We start from the raw sequence: 15,294 nt of genomic DNA on the forward strand, positions 1-15,294 counted from the left end.
GCAGTGTTAAATACAGTCGTCATGTTCTGCTTACATCCTTAGTGCTTATGTATCTATTTATTTTGTAATTGGAAGTTTGTACCTTTTCACTTTTTAAGATTTCACATATATTGAGATTATACATATTTGTCTCTCTCCAACTTATGTCACTTAGCATAATAGCTTCAATGGCTTCTTTATTCATTCATCATCAATGGAAGATTTTAAAAAGGAAAATAGTTGCTTTATGGCAACTTAATGTTTTGAATGCCTGACATTTAAAGTAGAATTTAAGTACTACATCAGTCTTAATTTATATTTATCCTGCAGTACGAAGCTTACACTGGTTCTTCCAATTCAAGTTCAGGATGACAGGGTTTTTATGTATTTTCTTGTCATTCATAGATATGAGTACATTTTCTTTCTCCATTGCCAGAACCTCAGTTCTCGAGGACACTTTGGTCTGTGCTTTTTTTTTTTTTTTGTAATGGAATTTTTTTAAATGGTAATTTGTTTAGATTTTCTCTATACCTGGGACATTTTTAATAAATAAATACTTTTAAAACATCCATTTATTTTCAACTTTACTTACATAGTGTAGTTCAAAGAACCTAATGATTTGAAATATTCTTTGTCATTTTTATATATCTGTTACTGGCTTCTATTGGTTTTTCCTCCCCCAGAGAACAGATTTGGGATTTATTTATAAGTTGTTCTGCTTTTCTAATTTGGTGTTACTGGTTTTGTGAATTCATTTCTTTTAGCTTGTTTTTAAATTATATGTGGAAGAGACTTTGTTGATTTTGTTTTTTAGTTTAATTGAATTATGGTCAAATAATGCTGTTTGCATATTTGTTTGGAATTTATTACAAAGTTTTCTTTGTATCCTAAGATGGATGCTTGAAGATACAGTTTCTTTATTTGGGAGTTTAGCATTTGATGTATAAAGTTGTTAATATGTGAGTATGGTTTAAGCCATATTCTTACTAATTTTTTATTTACTAGATTTGTTTTGGAGAAAGGTGTGCTCAAGTGTCCTGTTAGTGTCTTCTATTTAAAATTTTTTTTCACCTGTATTTTCTGCTTTATGAAAAGTGTATAATTGTATTGGGTACGTAAATATTAGAAATTATTTCAATTGTTAATTGTACATTTTAGTTGTAAAGTGTGCCTTTTGTCTCTTTTAATGCTTTTTATGTTTGAGGTCTGTCCTGTCAGTTCACTCGCTGATTATTTTCTTCTGCATTGTTTAATGTTAATCCTACCCAGTGTAATTTTTATTTCAGATACTACATTTTTCTCTAGAAGTTCTGTTTGGTCTTTCATCTCTTCCATTATGTTCATGTTTTCCCTTAGCTGAAACTTGTTTACAATAACTGCTTTAGTGTACTTGTCCACTAATTACATTGTATCTGTCAAACCTGGATATCTTCTTGTTGGAAGTATTTCCTGTCTTTTTTTTTTTTTTTTTTTTTTTTTTAAGGATCTTAAAAAATTTATTTTTAGAGAGAGGGAAGGAAGGGAGAAAGGGAGAGAACAAGGATGTGTGAGACAACCTGCATGCCCCGATCCGGGGACCTGGCCTGCAGCCCCAGGCAGGCGCCCCGACTGGGATCCTGCCGGTCACCTTTCAGTTGGCAGAGCGAAGCCCAGCTGAGCCACACCAGCTCCTGGCGCATGACTAGTAGTTTTTAATTGGATGCCGAGAGTTAAGAATTTCATTTTGTTGTGCGCTAGACTTTGTTGAGCTTTTACTTCTATTTTATTTTAATCCTCACCTGAGGACATTGCTTTTCATTGCTTTTTTAGAGCAGGAGAGACAGAAACATTTGTATGAGAAAAGAACATCGATATGAGAGAGAAACATTGGTCGCCTTCTCGATTGTGCCTGGACCGGGGATCACACCGGAGACCTGGGTGTGTGCACAGACTGGGGATTGGACCTGAGACCTTCTGGTCAAAGGACCGACGCTCCACCCTACCGACTCACACCAGCCAGGGCTGCTCTCGGGCATTATTTTGGGAAACAAATTACTTGAAATTAATTGGATCCTTTCAAGGAAAATTGCATCAGAAAAAAATACGTGCAAGTAAAACATTCTATTGATGGCAAGTCCTGTCATGTTAAAATTGAATTGCCTTTTATTCTGGCTGTGATGGAGTAACAGGGTTCCGATAGCGGGGTTTGCCGCTCACCTGTGCAGTCTGCAAAGCCCCCAAGCGAGGTGCAAAAGGCTTTGAGACACGGGGAGATGGGCGGAGCATCTGTGGACGCCCCGCCCGTGCTTGGAGAAAATGAATAGGCCTCAGTCCAGAGGGGTGACTGTGGACGCAGCCTGCTCATCCAAACAGGGAGAGTTGCGGGAATGGCTGGAAAGAGCTGCGATTTGCGTGGCCCAGGGGTAGGCAGCGGCCGTGCGCTGACTCGGGACTGACTGCACGTCTGCGTGCAGGTGAGCGTCTGTGCGTGTGTGCGCGCGTGCAGGTGAGCGTCTGTGCGTGTGTGCATGCGTGCGTCCATGCGTGTGTGCGTACTGCGTAAGCCTATAAATGGGCGCGCGCGCTTTTGCAGGCGTCTCTGAGGTTGAGGTTGGGGTAGAGTCGCGAGGTAGGAGTGGGTGCGACCATTGCCGCGTGTTCGTGGGGCCAGAAGAGATTGGTGTTCACAGCGGCCGGTGTGGAGCGACCTCCTAGTGGGTGGCGGAGAGATCCAGTCGTGGACGGGTTTCTCCCGGCTGCAGGGCAGGAGCAACCTCAGACGGCCAGCATCTCCGGACACGCCGTACTCAGGACGGTTCGGCTGGTGTAGTATAGGCCTGTGTGGGAGGCCCGTTCTGGCGGTGTTTTAATTTGTATTTCTCTGGTTCCGAGTATACGGTCAATAACTGTGTTTATCTGCCTAAAAAACGTTGCTTAGTAGTCTCTTTCCAGTTTTAAGAATTGCCTGTCTGAAAATGTGTAGCTTCCACGATCCAAACGGATTCCCCTGAGGGCTTGAGACGCGTAAGAAGCTTGATGCAGCCTGACTTTGTCCCCTCCGTGTGGGGGAGCGCTCTCGTCCCTCTGAGAAGTGGCTTTTTGTTCTTGGGGTTTGGAGAACTTCCTCGGGTCATTTCTTGCGTTGTTTCTTTTGTGTTTTTAATGGTCCCTCGCATGTTGTTGCCTCTTTCCTTACGATGTTTGGGGGTGATTGTTGGCTGGGCCAAAAAGTTCGTTTAGCTTTTTCCGGGCTATGGCTCCAGTGGTTACTTAGTTGTGTTCAACTTTATTCAAAACAATTTTGTTAGATTGTATTGTGATAGCGTCCTATCAGCGTGCATTTTGTAAAAACTTATCAGAATTGGCGGGTTTTTGTGCAGCCATTTTAATACTGAAGATGGAAGAAAATGCGCGGCATTTTCGGCATTATGCGCGGCATTATGCTTTATTATTTCAAGAAAGGTAAAAACGCAGCTGAAACGCAAAAAAAGACTTGTGCAGTGTGTGGAGAGGGTGCCGTGACCGGGCGAACGTGTCTGAAGCGGTTTGTGAAGGTTCTTGCACGGCAGACATCTTGGCCACATCCTGCTGTGGCGCTGTCGTCTCGGGCAGCGCCCCGGGCCTCTCCCCTGGAAGTCAGCAGCGGAGAGAGCAACGTACTCATCCGGCGCACTGTTTTCGGTTTGTTTATTATGGTCTGTTGATTAGGGATGTCTCAGGCTACTGCAAACATGCAGTATGTATTTTTAAAGTTAAAAAAAAGAGTTTTTGGATTTTGGAGGCGGGGGAAGAGAGAAACATGGATGTGAGATGGAAATATGACTCATGGCCTCCCAGTGCGCCCTGGCCAGAGACCAGACTCAGTCTCGGGATGTGCGCTGAACACCCCAACCAACCGAGCCATACTGGTCAGGGTGAAAAAAACATCATAAGTATTTTTGGGGGGAGGAACCTTTCCTCAAATTTTTTGGTGTGTACATTTATATGTTTCTAGGTTCTTGGCATTTTATTCAAGGGGGCATAATACAGTGCTCTTACTGTATATTTTTATTGGTGAAAGCTATATCAAATGAAGTTAACTATTTTAAAGTGGTACAATTCAGTGGCATTTAGTACATTCACAGTGGTGTGACACCGACATTTCTATCAAGTTCCAGAACATTTTTATCACCTCAAAATAAAAATCTTCTTATTTTGTAGTTACTCCTCATTCCCTCCCAACAGTTCCTGGCAACTATCACTCTGCTTCTCTCTGGATTTACCTGTTCTGTGATTTTCATGTAACTGGAATTGGGCAATATGTAACCCTTTGTGCTTGGTTTCTTTCACTTAGCCTGCGTTTGAAGCATGCTTTTCACTCCTCATAACATGTCAGTACTTCATTCCTTCTTCCACTGAAGTTTCGAAAGGTCCGTTCAGAAGGTATCCAGCCACGTACTATGAAAAATAGAGACATTTACTAAAGAAGATACAAGAAACATTGCACATAGGACAGTGATGCCTCAGTTCCCTTCAAAGTAGGCACCTTGGGACCTCGCACAGTTCTCCCAGTTGCCATCAGCTGCCCCATCATCGTATTTTCCTGAATCTCTCATCATGGGTTTGAGATCTCTTCCCTTTCGAAGGTGATTTTAGTTTGGGAAGAAGCCAGAAATGGCAGGACGCCAAATCTGGGATGTAGGGGGGCTCAGGATACTTGAGTGGATGCATTGTCTTTATGAAGCTGCCAATCACCAGTTGCCCATAGCTGTGGCCTTCTGAATCATCCGAATAGTTTCCACACAGGAATGTTGAAGCTTCGCGCAAAATTGGTGCAGATTTGTTGCTTTTCTGGCTCACTCCTGGTGAAGGTAGGGCCACTCCGCGCACGTGCTCGTGCAATGGCGCCTGCCTTCTACCAGCAGTGTGCTGGAACCGGTTTCCCCACATGCCTGCCAACCCGCATTCTTCACCACTTCCTTGTTTTTTGGTTTTGCCTTTTCTTTTTTCCTTTTTTAAAAAATTTCACTTTTTCTTTGTTTTTTTTTTCTTGTAAGGGTGGAGTTTATGTATTTGAGTCCTTTTCCCATTTTTAAATTGGGTTGTCTTTTTGTTGTTGAGTTTTAAGAATTCTTCACATATTCTAGATAATAGACCTTACCATGTGATTTGCAAATTATTTTTTCCTGTTCTGTCGGTTGTCTTTTTACTTTGTAGATATTCTTTGTACAGTAGTTTTAAATTTTCATGAAGTTCAGTTTCTTTTTTCTATTGTTATATTTTTGTGTCATATCTAATCCACTGCCAAATTCAAGGTCATGAAGTTTTACCTCTTTTTTTTTTTTTTTTTGATGGTCTCATAACTTTAGCTTTTATAGTTAAATCTTTGGTTTATTTTTGTGTTTATTTCTGTATATGGTGTGACTCAGAATCCCAGTTGTCGCAACACTATTTGTTAAAAAGACTTTTCTCTTTTCTCCATAGAATGGTCTTGGCACTTTTGCCAAAACTCAATTGGCCATATGTGTATGACTTTTGGGACTGAGTTCTATTCCATTGGTTTATAGGTCTCTCCTCATGTTAGCAGGACGCTGTTTTGATCAGTGTAACTTTGTAGTAAGTTTCAAAATAGGGAACTTGAGTCTTGTAGCTGTATTCTCCTTTACAAGTATTGTTTTGGGTTATTTGGGACCCCTTTCAGTTCCAAATTAATTTGAGAACGACTTTTCTGTTTCTGCAGAAAAGGTTGTTGGAATTTTCATAGGGATTATGTTGAATCTGTATGTATCACTTTGGGTAGTATTGCTATCTTAATATTGTTTCCCAATCCTGGAATGTGGGATGTCTTTGTATTTATTTGGTCTTTTAAATTTTCTTTCAGCAATGTTTTGTAGTTTTTAGTGAAAAAGTTTTATACCTTCTTGGTTAACTTTATTACTAGATCTTTTATTCTTTTGGATGTTATTGTGAATAGAATTTCTAAAGTTTCTTTGGGATTGTCATTGTTAACATGTAGATAAACAGCTGGATTTTCTTTGTTGACCTTGTATCCTGCAACATAGCTGAATAATTAGCTCTAGCAGTTTTTTCCATGGATTCTTCAGCGTTCTCTGTGTGTGTATCATGCCACCTTCCAGTCTGACTACTGACGCTGGTTGAAGAGGCCAGGTAGCGTTCCCACGAGCTGCTCTGTCTCCGTTAGCGTTCAGCGCCTATGGGGGTGGAAGTGTTCACTGCCAGGGGCGCCCGAACCTGAGGGCTGCCCGAGTAGATCACCGTTCCTGGTTGTGAGCATATTCACTTCTTTGATACTAGAGATCCTGTTTACCCCTCCTGTAAGGGGAGCTGAAGGTTTTCATCACCTCCTGTCACCGTGCTGTGAACCACCCACCACCTTCTCTCTACAGGTTGTTCCTCTCCCACCAGTGTGCCCTTGGGACTGCAGTTTGGCGAGTCTCTCCAGGTTCACAATTGATTATCTTGTTGGGGAGGAAATGGCTGAGCAGTAAGTGTGAACACACAGGGACTGCAGAATGGCAGCTAGAGGCAAATCTTTTTTGCACTTGACTTCCTTGGTGTTTGGTTAGCTTCTTGGATACATAGTTCGTGTGTTTATCAAATCTGGTAGGTATTGGGTTGGCCAAAGTTTGTTCATTTTTTTTCATACATTGGCTCTAGTAGCATTTAGTTGTCTTTAACTTCATTCAAAACACTTTTGTTAGATTATATTGTGAGAGCTGTCATATTAACGTGCATTTTTAAAAAACTTACCAAAATTGGTGAATTTTTGTGTAGCCATTTTAGTATTGAAGATGGAAGAAAATAAGCAACATTTTTGGCATATTATGCTTTACTATTTCAAGAAGGTAAAAATGCAGCTGAAAAGAAGATTTGTGCAGTGTATGGAAAGGTGCTGTGACTGAGGGAACGTGTCAAAAGTGGTTTGTGAAGTTCCCTGCTGGAGGTTTCTTGCTGGATGACGCTCCATGGTCAGTAGACAAGGTGAAGTTGATAGCGATCACATTGAGACATTAATTGAGAATAATCAACATTCTGACATGCAGGAGGATAGCCAACATATTCAAAATATGCAAAGCAAGTGTTGAAAATAATTTGCACCAGTTTACTCTAATTGCTTTGTCGTCTGGGTTCCACGTAAGTTAAGTGAAAAATCTTTGTATTTCTGCATGTGATTCTCTACTTAAATGTAAGTAAACGTTTCGTTTCTAAAACAAATTGTGACGGGCAATAAAAAGTGGATACTTTACAATAACGTGGAACTGAAAAGACGGTGGGGCAAGCGAAATGAACCACCACCAACCACACCTAAGGCCGGTCTTCATCCAAAGGTGATGTATACCTGGTGGGATTGGGAGGGAGTCCTCTATTGAGCTCCTTCCTGAAAACTAAATGATTAATTCCAACAAGTACTGCTCCCCATCAGACCAGTTTAAAGCAGCACATAAAAGCCTCCAGAATCAGTCCACAGAAAACACATAATCTTTCATCAGGATAAGGCGAGACTGCATGTTTCTTCGATGACCAGGCAAAAACTGTCACAGCCTGGCTGGGAAGTTCTTTCTCCGCTGCATTCGCCAGACATAGCCCTTTTGGATTTCTACTTATTTTGGTCTTTACAAAATTCTCTTAATGGGAAAAATTTTAGTTACCTGAAAGACTGCGAAAGGCACCTGGAACAGTTCTTTTCTCAAAAAGATAAGTTTGGGAAGATGGAAGTATGAAGTTGCCTGAAAGACGGCAGAGGGCAGTGGAACAAAACGATGAATATATTGTTCAGTGAAGTTACTGCTGAAAATGAAAAGTGTCTTATTTTTACTGAACTTTTGGACAAACCAATATTTAGCCATTATTTCCTTAGATACTTGTTTCTACCTTTTCCCTTTTTTGGGGACGTCCATTATGCATGTGCTGGTATGCATGATGGTGTCCCACAGGTCTTTTCAGCTCTGCTCTTTGCTTTCTTCTTGCTCCTTAGACCTATAATTTTAAGGCCCATCTTCAAGTCTCTGATTCTTCTACAGGCTCAAATCTGCTGTTTAAACTGTCTAGTGAAGTTTTATCTCAGTTATTGTACTCTTTGATTCCAGAATTTCTCTTTGGGTCCTTTCTGTAATTCCTGCGTCTCTATTGATGTTCTCTTTGTTGAGACATTGTTCTACTGGCTTCCTTTAGCTCTTTGTATATGAGACAGTTGAGGTCTGTGTATCATCAGAGACAGTTTCTAATTTTTTTTTCCTGTGAGTTGGCATGCTTTTTTTGTTTATTTATTTATGTAGAAAGTTGAACATTTTGAGTATTGTCATTTGTAGACTATGGAATTGAATACTCTCCCTGACCCCCTTCCCTGTCCTCAGGGCTGCTTGCTGTGGGTTGTAGTTGTGTGTTCATTCAGTGACTTTCCTAAATGGTTTTTGTGAAGTCTGTATTTGGCTGGGGTAGTCTCTGACCCATAGCTTGTGGTCACCTAGTGTTCTTTTTGTTGTTGTCGTTTTTAAGGAAAATAATATTTTAATGAAAAAGTTTAAAGAAATTAATGGAAAAATACCGTGATGAACCACAGGTAAAAATTTACATCAGGGTCAGTATGTTGCTTGTGTAAAGTTCGCAAATCCTCACAGCTGAGACAGGTTGTGGCTTGTTTTTCTTTTTACTTTTTTATGGGGGTTACGCTGGTTAATGTAATAATGTTTCAATTGTCCAGTTCTGTAGCACATCATCTGTATGTTGTACTGTGTGTTCACCACCCCAAGGCATTTTCTCCTTGCGTCACCACTCATCCCCTCTCCACTCTCAGGTCGCACCCTTTGATGAGACTGCGGTAGACTCACTGGCCACAGAAAGCAATTCCAGTGCAGCACAGTAGTGGTTTAATTTCAGCCGTGCGTGGAACTGGTGTTCTCGGAGTTCTTTGAACAAGAGCCATCTTTACTGTGTGCAGTTAGTGTTTAGTTGAAGATGCATGATTGGAGCCTAAAAGGAATTTAAAAAGTGAAAGAAAAATAACTCTCGTCTTGGCCTACTGGCGCATTTCTGTAATGCTTAGCCACACCTTTGTAACTCTGCCTTAGCCTTCACTTCTTGCTTTGCTGAACCTGAAAGACCATCCAGAGGTGAAAACTTAGGGTTTTCAGGGTTTTTCTCTGTGTGGCCATCTTGTCCTGGGCATTTGTGTGGGTTTCTAAGTTACTTGGTGTAAGGGAGTTTTTTGCAATGAATAATTTCCCAAAGAAATCCTCTTCTGGTCTTCCCCTCAGGCTTTGGGTGTGCTGTTTAATCATTTGTAAACCTCTGTCCTAGGCAGGGGACAGCTTATGCCATACAGGTGGAGGTGGGTGCCCTCCATACAGTAGCTCCTCCTTCCATGTTTCCTTCCCAAACAAAGGCAAGGGCCCCTTGTCCTTCCTTCCGTGGCCTCCAGACAGGATGACACAGACCAGCACAGCTCTGAGAATAAGGTCTCCTCTGCCGACCCCGGAAATCCCCGGTCCCGCACTGGGTGTCAGAGCCTTCCACTGTGCCAGGGAGAGAGTGGGGGGTCACGGCCCGTGAAGATGCTGCAGAGCTTCCCTGGGTTCTCGAGTTTCTGTGTGCTTGGTTGCTATAAACCTTTGACTTTCTGAGAATTCTGCTGTTTTTGATTCTGACAGATCCTGCTTGACATTTGGTATTTCTGCATTGTGGAGGGCTAGACCCTTGGAATTCCTATTTCACCATTTTTGTTGATGCCCTTCACATGTCTTTTCTCATTATTAGTGTTCAAATTGTCCCCGATTTGGCCAGTGGGAACCCATTGAAACTGGTTTCTGTGGCCATTAGGTATTTCCCAGTCAGTACTTGAACGTTTCCTTGTTTTTTGCTACAACAAAATATTCCAGGCTTATTTTGTCATCTTTTTTCTAGCCTTCGAATTAGCTATTCTCTAAAAAGACCCGGTTTTAGTGAAAAATTGGTTTTTAGAAGCCGAGACTTAGATGTTAAATATTCTCATTGCAATTGGAATATCACTGCTCCAGCCCTCCAGTGCACAGAACGGGGGTGGGAGGTGGCACATGTACATGAACATTCGTGTTTACTTTATGTTGTATATGAACAGTAGTATCTTAATATTAATGACTGAATTAGCCACTCATCATACTGACACAATATAAAGCCATAGCATTCACTCAAGTTTTCACTCTTCCCATTATTAGTTATTAGCTTGAGAGTATGAAACTTATTTTCATTATTCTAAATGTATTAATTTGATCATTTTCCCTGTACATCACCAACTTTCCGTGATAGCCTGCTGCCACCTCCCCTACGAGCACACCTTCCTCTCCCTGCTTAGTTTCTTGACTTCCTGTTGTGGCTGCTGCTTTCTGATGTGGATGCCGCCTTCATTCCTTTGGGCCCCATGCCAGGTCCCCCGGCTGTCCCTCTGCGTGGATGCCCTATCTCACCTGTTTGGAAACTGACATCCTGGGCTGGGCCACTCCCATGTGCGGATGCCCTCTAGTCCCCGCTCTGGCTCTTAACACCTGATCTGGACCCTTCGGCTTTTTTGTTCTGCCCTCTGTGGTGGCTTACATATGAATTGGGGTAAGGAAGACCCACTTTCTAAATGAAATCTATTAATACGTCAAACTAAGCTTATACTAAGATATTCCTCAGGTTTACAATAAAGAACACTAAGGATGAATTTGAACGGTCATTTTGGTTCTGGCCTTCTTAACGAAGGAATGTTAGTAGTTTGTTTAAATGTTTGAAAAACTTAACCTTACTCAAGGATTTGCATGTAGATAATCTGGTAGTAAAGGGTAGTTGTCTTTTTTCTTTTAAATTCTCACCCGAGGATATGTTTACTGATTTGGGGGAAAGGGGGAGAAACATTGAGTCGTTGCCTTCTGTGTGCCCCCTGACTGGGGATCGAACCAGCAACCTTTTGGTGCACAGACTGGTGCTCCAGCTAACTGAACCACTTGGCCAGGGCAAGGGTAGTTGTGTTTTTGTAGCTTTAACAGTGTTCAGGTTGAGTTTTGCAAGGGAAGTAGTTGTGTCGATTTTAACAAAAGAGGGAGCTGAGACTGTGATGTAAACATGGGAAGGTTGAGCTGATTTGAATTTAGGGCTGTTCGACTTTGAGGCCATTGTCTTTCACAAAAAGTGTGTACTCTGCCTCTAGTTAGATGCTGTGGCTGTTGGTTGATTTTGGGTGTTTTTGAAGAGCTTTGTGGTTTTTAAAGCTTAAATTATCTGAAATACAAACCATTATAGTAATAGTAAGTTTTAGTGCTCATTCTAATGAATTCGAGTTGAGTAAGTTTTTTATTGAAAACATTTGGCACAAATTTGGTGGCTTTAGAAGTAAAATATTACAAGAAATATGAAAAATCTCGGCTATTTGTGTACTTTTGGCCAGTGTGTATTGTTTGAAAAACTATTTTGGAATTAATCACTGATCTGTGGGGGTTTTTGTTTCCTTTTTTTTAAGTCAGTCATGTACACTTAGAAATGCATGAAATGTAGATTAGAGTTTTTTAAGAACTAGCTTTCTCTGGGTAATTTTTATTGCAGATGATTTAAACATCAGACATGGACTCATGAACAAGTTGTAAATTGGGTGAGAGATGAGAAGTTGGGAAAAATCTTAACTCTGTATGTCCACGTGGGGCCTTCAGACCTAGCCGAATGTGGTAGAAGATTACTAATAAACTAGAATCCCTGGGGTGCCAATAGGACTGCTGATTTGCAGCCTCTTCTTTTGTTATTAATCACTGATATATGTATAAAGGAAATATATAAATATCTTAATTAGTGTATTTCTAATACAGCTATTTGTATTAGTTTGTGAGGGCTGCTACAACAAAATAGCACAAACCAAGTGGCTTAAAACAATTTACTTTCTCAGTTCTGGAGGCTAGAAAGTTGTTCTAGATCCAAGATGCAGTGGCCGCTCTGCTTGGCTTGCAGATGGCTGGCCACCTTCTTGCTGCCTCTTCATACTGTTTCTGCTCTGCCTGCAACTCCACTGTCTCAGTGTGCCTACATCCTCCTCTTAGATGGACACAGACGGGAGTAGGACTGACCCTGACAGCATCCTTTCAGTTAATCATCTCTTCAAAGATCTTATCTCCAATAATGGTTACATTCTGACAACAGGAGTTACAACTTCACCAAATGAATTTGGAAGGGTTGGGGGCACAATTCAACCCATAACATTTACACAGGGAAGGAAGATAGAATGAAATCAGATGGCACAAAGCACAATTAAGATGAATTGGGTGGAGCTTTTGAAACTCATTTGCCTTTACTTATGCAGGGGAGTATAGTTTCTTTCCTTGCACCCTCCAAGGTCCCATGCCTGGGCCTTGTATGTTAGCCTGACAGAGATAGGTTACAAGAGAAAACAGAGAGGTTTATTTATCATTCGCATGTGCTCACATTTGGGAGTACCAGAGGTGAGTAAATCAAAGAGATGGTTAGAATTTCGAATCCCTTCATAGGATAAAGGGAGGATGGGAAAAGATAACTTAATAGAAAAGCAAATTACTTTTGAAAAGGTAGATAAATGGACCCTTAGGAGAATTGATGGGAGAAATGATAGTTTGTGGCAGCATCTTGGTGATATGCTGTGGGTTTTTTGTTTGTTTTGGTTTGCGGGGGGCTCCCAGGAGGGAAGGTTGGAGTTGCTTCAGATGAGGGGATTGATAGTTGTTTCTGAGAGGCTCTGCTATTAGGAATGGGGTTTTGGGAACTTGAATGCCTTCAGAACCATTCTTCCGCCAGAGTGGCATATCTTGGGGTGGCACATCCTGATCTCGACACACTCTTGTGTAAATGCCATAATGTCACCTGGTATTTGCTCTTTTATCTTTTTCAGAACATGAACACTTATGCCATTAGCTGTTGATACTTCATTCTTTAAGAACTAGATTTAAATTACAATTCATAAAGACATTGCAGAAATGGATAGGTGATGTGAATGGTTGTCGCAGTGATTTTGGTTTTTAACTTCTCACTTACCCATCATTTTGGATGAGACCCTGTGTAAAAAAATCATTAGCTTTAAAAATTAGTGGTTAGTTTAGGTTCTGTGGAATTTCCTGTGAACTTTCATTTGGTGGCGATTATAATTTCCCATTCACATTGCATTGTTAGAACTGTAATCTTCAGAGTTTGAACACAGAGTTGTTGGGAAAGTAACAGTCTGTCACAAATGCACAGACATCACACACATTTAGTGTGTAGCTTCATGTCAGAATAGATAACAAAAATCTTTCATATACCCTAAAGCAATTTAGGTTTCATTTTTATTTTAGAAGACTTAAAAAAGTAACATAAGACGGTAGTGGAATTAGAATTCCTGATTTTTTTATATAGTTCATTTTGATTAGGCACGCCCTTAAAGTCCTAAATTTGTTTGCTTCACAAGTGTTTGTTGGCATTCCGTCAGGTTTTTTGAATTGTATCAATATATTTCTATCCCTAGCTCTCCTGAGCATTTTTTAAATGTTTACCATAATGAATTAACTAGTTATATGAGTTTTTTTTGTATCTGGCCGCTCTTAACCTGCTTTTTAATAGACCAGCACAGTTTGGGATAGTTGAAGTAGAATATTTCTGTAATATCTTGAGAATCTTTTAAAAAGTATTTTAGGCTATTGATAGGACTTTCAAATATTTTTTTAAAGAAGACTTGCAGAAGGAAGATTGATAGTGGTATAGATCATTTTGTTTTTAAAATTTTTCACTTGAGATTATTTTAAGTATAAAACATTTGTTTTTAAACTTGGATATTTTGATGTTTAGAAAATTTGATGTCTTCATTGACTAACAGTGTAAGCTATATATTGAAATGAGTATAGTTGCCCACTTGGCTTTGGCCTTATTTAAAAAACTGAATTTACGGTGTTTAGATTGGGCTGGCAACTTGCAGGTTTTATTGATGCAATTGAGAGAGGCTCCCAGAAACTTAAATTTAGAATGCAGAAGGTAAGTAGTTGCTCAAATACAGGGTGGGGCAAAAGTAGGTTTACAGTTGTTTGTATGGAAAATAATACAATAAGAAGTAACAGAAGAATAAACTTGTGTTTCACGTAATCAGAACTATAAACCTACTTTGTCCCGCCCCGTGTTTAAGATAGCTGTTGTGATGACTGTAATAAAAAACACCTTTTAATTACGGAAAACTTCAACCGTTCATGTAAGCAGAGAGAAGACTGTTTCTGCAGCTTCTTGAAGCAACGTTTATAAGCGTACGGACAGCCGTGTTTCAGTGTAAACCTGGTCAGCGGCCCGCATTCCTTGGTTTACGGTGAAGCACGTCCCAGTTGTGCCGGTGTTCACTGTACGGACGTCAGTGTGTATCTTTTTTCTATGCTATCGTCGCACTGACCGTTGTGACAGCTAAAATGACGGCTATTTCTTAATGCCATTTCATACGCAGTCATGTTCAAACTTTTTATTATGTCGTAATGTTCATTCTTAAAGGTAGGGTGGCTTGAGTAAGGACCTGTGCCCACATAGAGCCCGCACCCTGTATTTGACTGCTCTGCCTATTCATTCACACCACTTATTCGTTGGAGAAACGAAATCATTTTACCTGTAGGACAGCCTGCGAGTTGGGTTTGTTGGGTTTCTTCCCTCACATGTCCTTTCACTCGGTGTCTCCAGCTTGAACTTCCTGCAGAGTGGTAGTTCGACCAGATTTCATACTCCATGTAGGGTGGGGGCCAGTAGGCGGCCTAAACGGCTGCCTGTGCCTCCTCGGGACACTTGGTGGGTCGTCCGTTTGTGCTAAGACTGTCGCACAATCAATTTAAAAAATAAGCTTTATTGAGATAACCTTTTTACAATAAAATTAACCAGTTTTTAGCATACAGTTTGAGTTCTGACAAATGTGCACATTTATATAACCATCACCACAATCCTAGAGAACCCCCCATAGCTCGGAAATTTCCTCCTGCCCTTTGCAATAATTCCCCTCCCCCACAGGCCCTACACGCAGTCTGCTGGTCTAGTTTCTATCACTTTATTCTTGCCTTTTCTAGAATTTCATTATAAATGGAATTTTAAAGTAGCGAGGTTGTTGTAATTTGTAGGAGCTCGAGAATAAGAAGGTGATTTTGGTCAGGAGCTACAGGTCTAATGCCTTCCATTTCTATGACAGGGACCTGCCATGCGGTGTTGAAGCCCTGTTTCAGTGAGGCGGAGAGACTGGACCTAAATGGCGCAGCATGACTTTGCTCCAGCCTGGCTGAATTTCCCCACTCCACCATCTTCAACGAAGGTACCCGTTCTCGCATCCTCTCCTCTTTTCGTCTTTGTCTGCTTCTGCTGTTCACATTCTACACAAGT

General features: G+C 40.9%; 1 protein-coding gene across 2 annotated transcripts in view; it reads left to right on the top strand.

Annotated features, from left to right (window-relative positions):
* The window catches only part of GPBP1 (GC-rich promoter binding protein 1), a 64,846-nt gene that overhangs the window by 16,553 nt on the left and 32,999 nt on the right, over window positions 1–15,294 (top strand). For both annotated transcript variants that reach the window (XM_024571919.4, XM_024571922.4), the window contains exon 3: window positions 15,107–15,226. In XM_024571919.4, the coding sequence (XP_024427687.1) occupies window positions 15,164–15,226 (63 nt within the window). In that variant the 5' untranslated portion in view covers window positions 15,107–15,163. The remainder of the gene's footprint in view (window positions 1–15,106; window positions 15,227–15,294) is intronic.

This window comes from Desmodus rotundus, chromosome 1 (genome assembly GCF_022682495.2).
Source record: "Desmodus rotundus isolate HL8 chromosome 1, HLdesRot8A.1, whole genome shotgun sequence".
NCBI classification, from domain to species: Eukaryota; Metazoa; Chordata; class Mammalia; order Chiroptera; family Phyllostomidae; genus Desmodus; species Desmodus rotundus.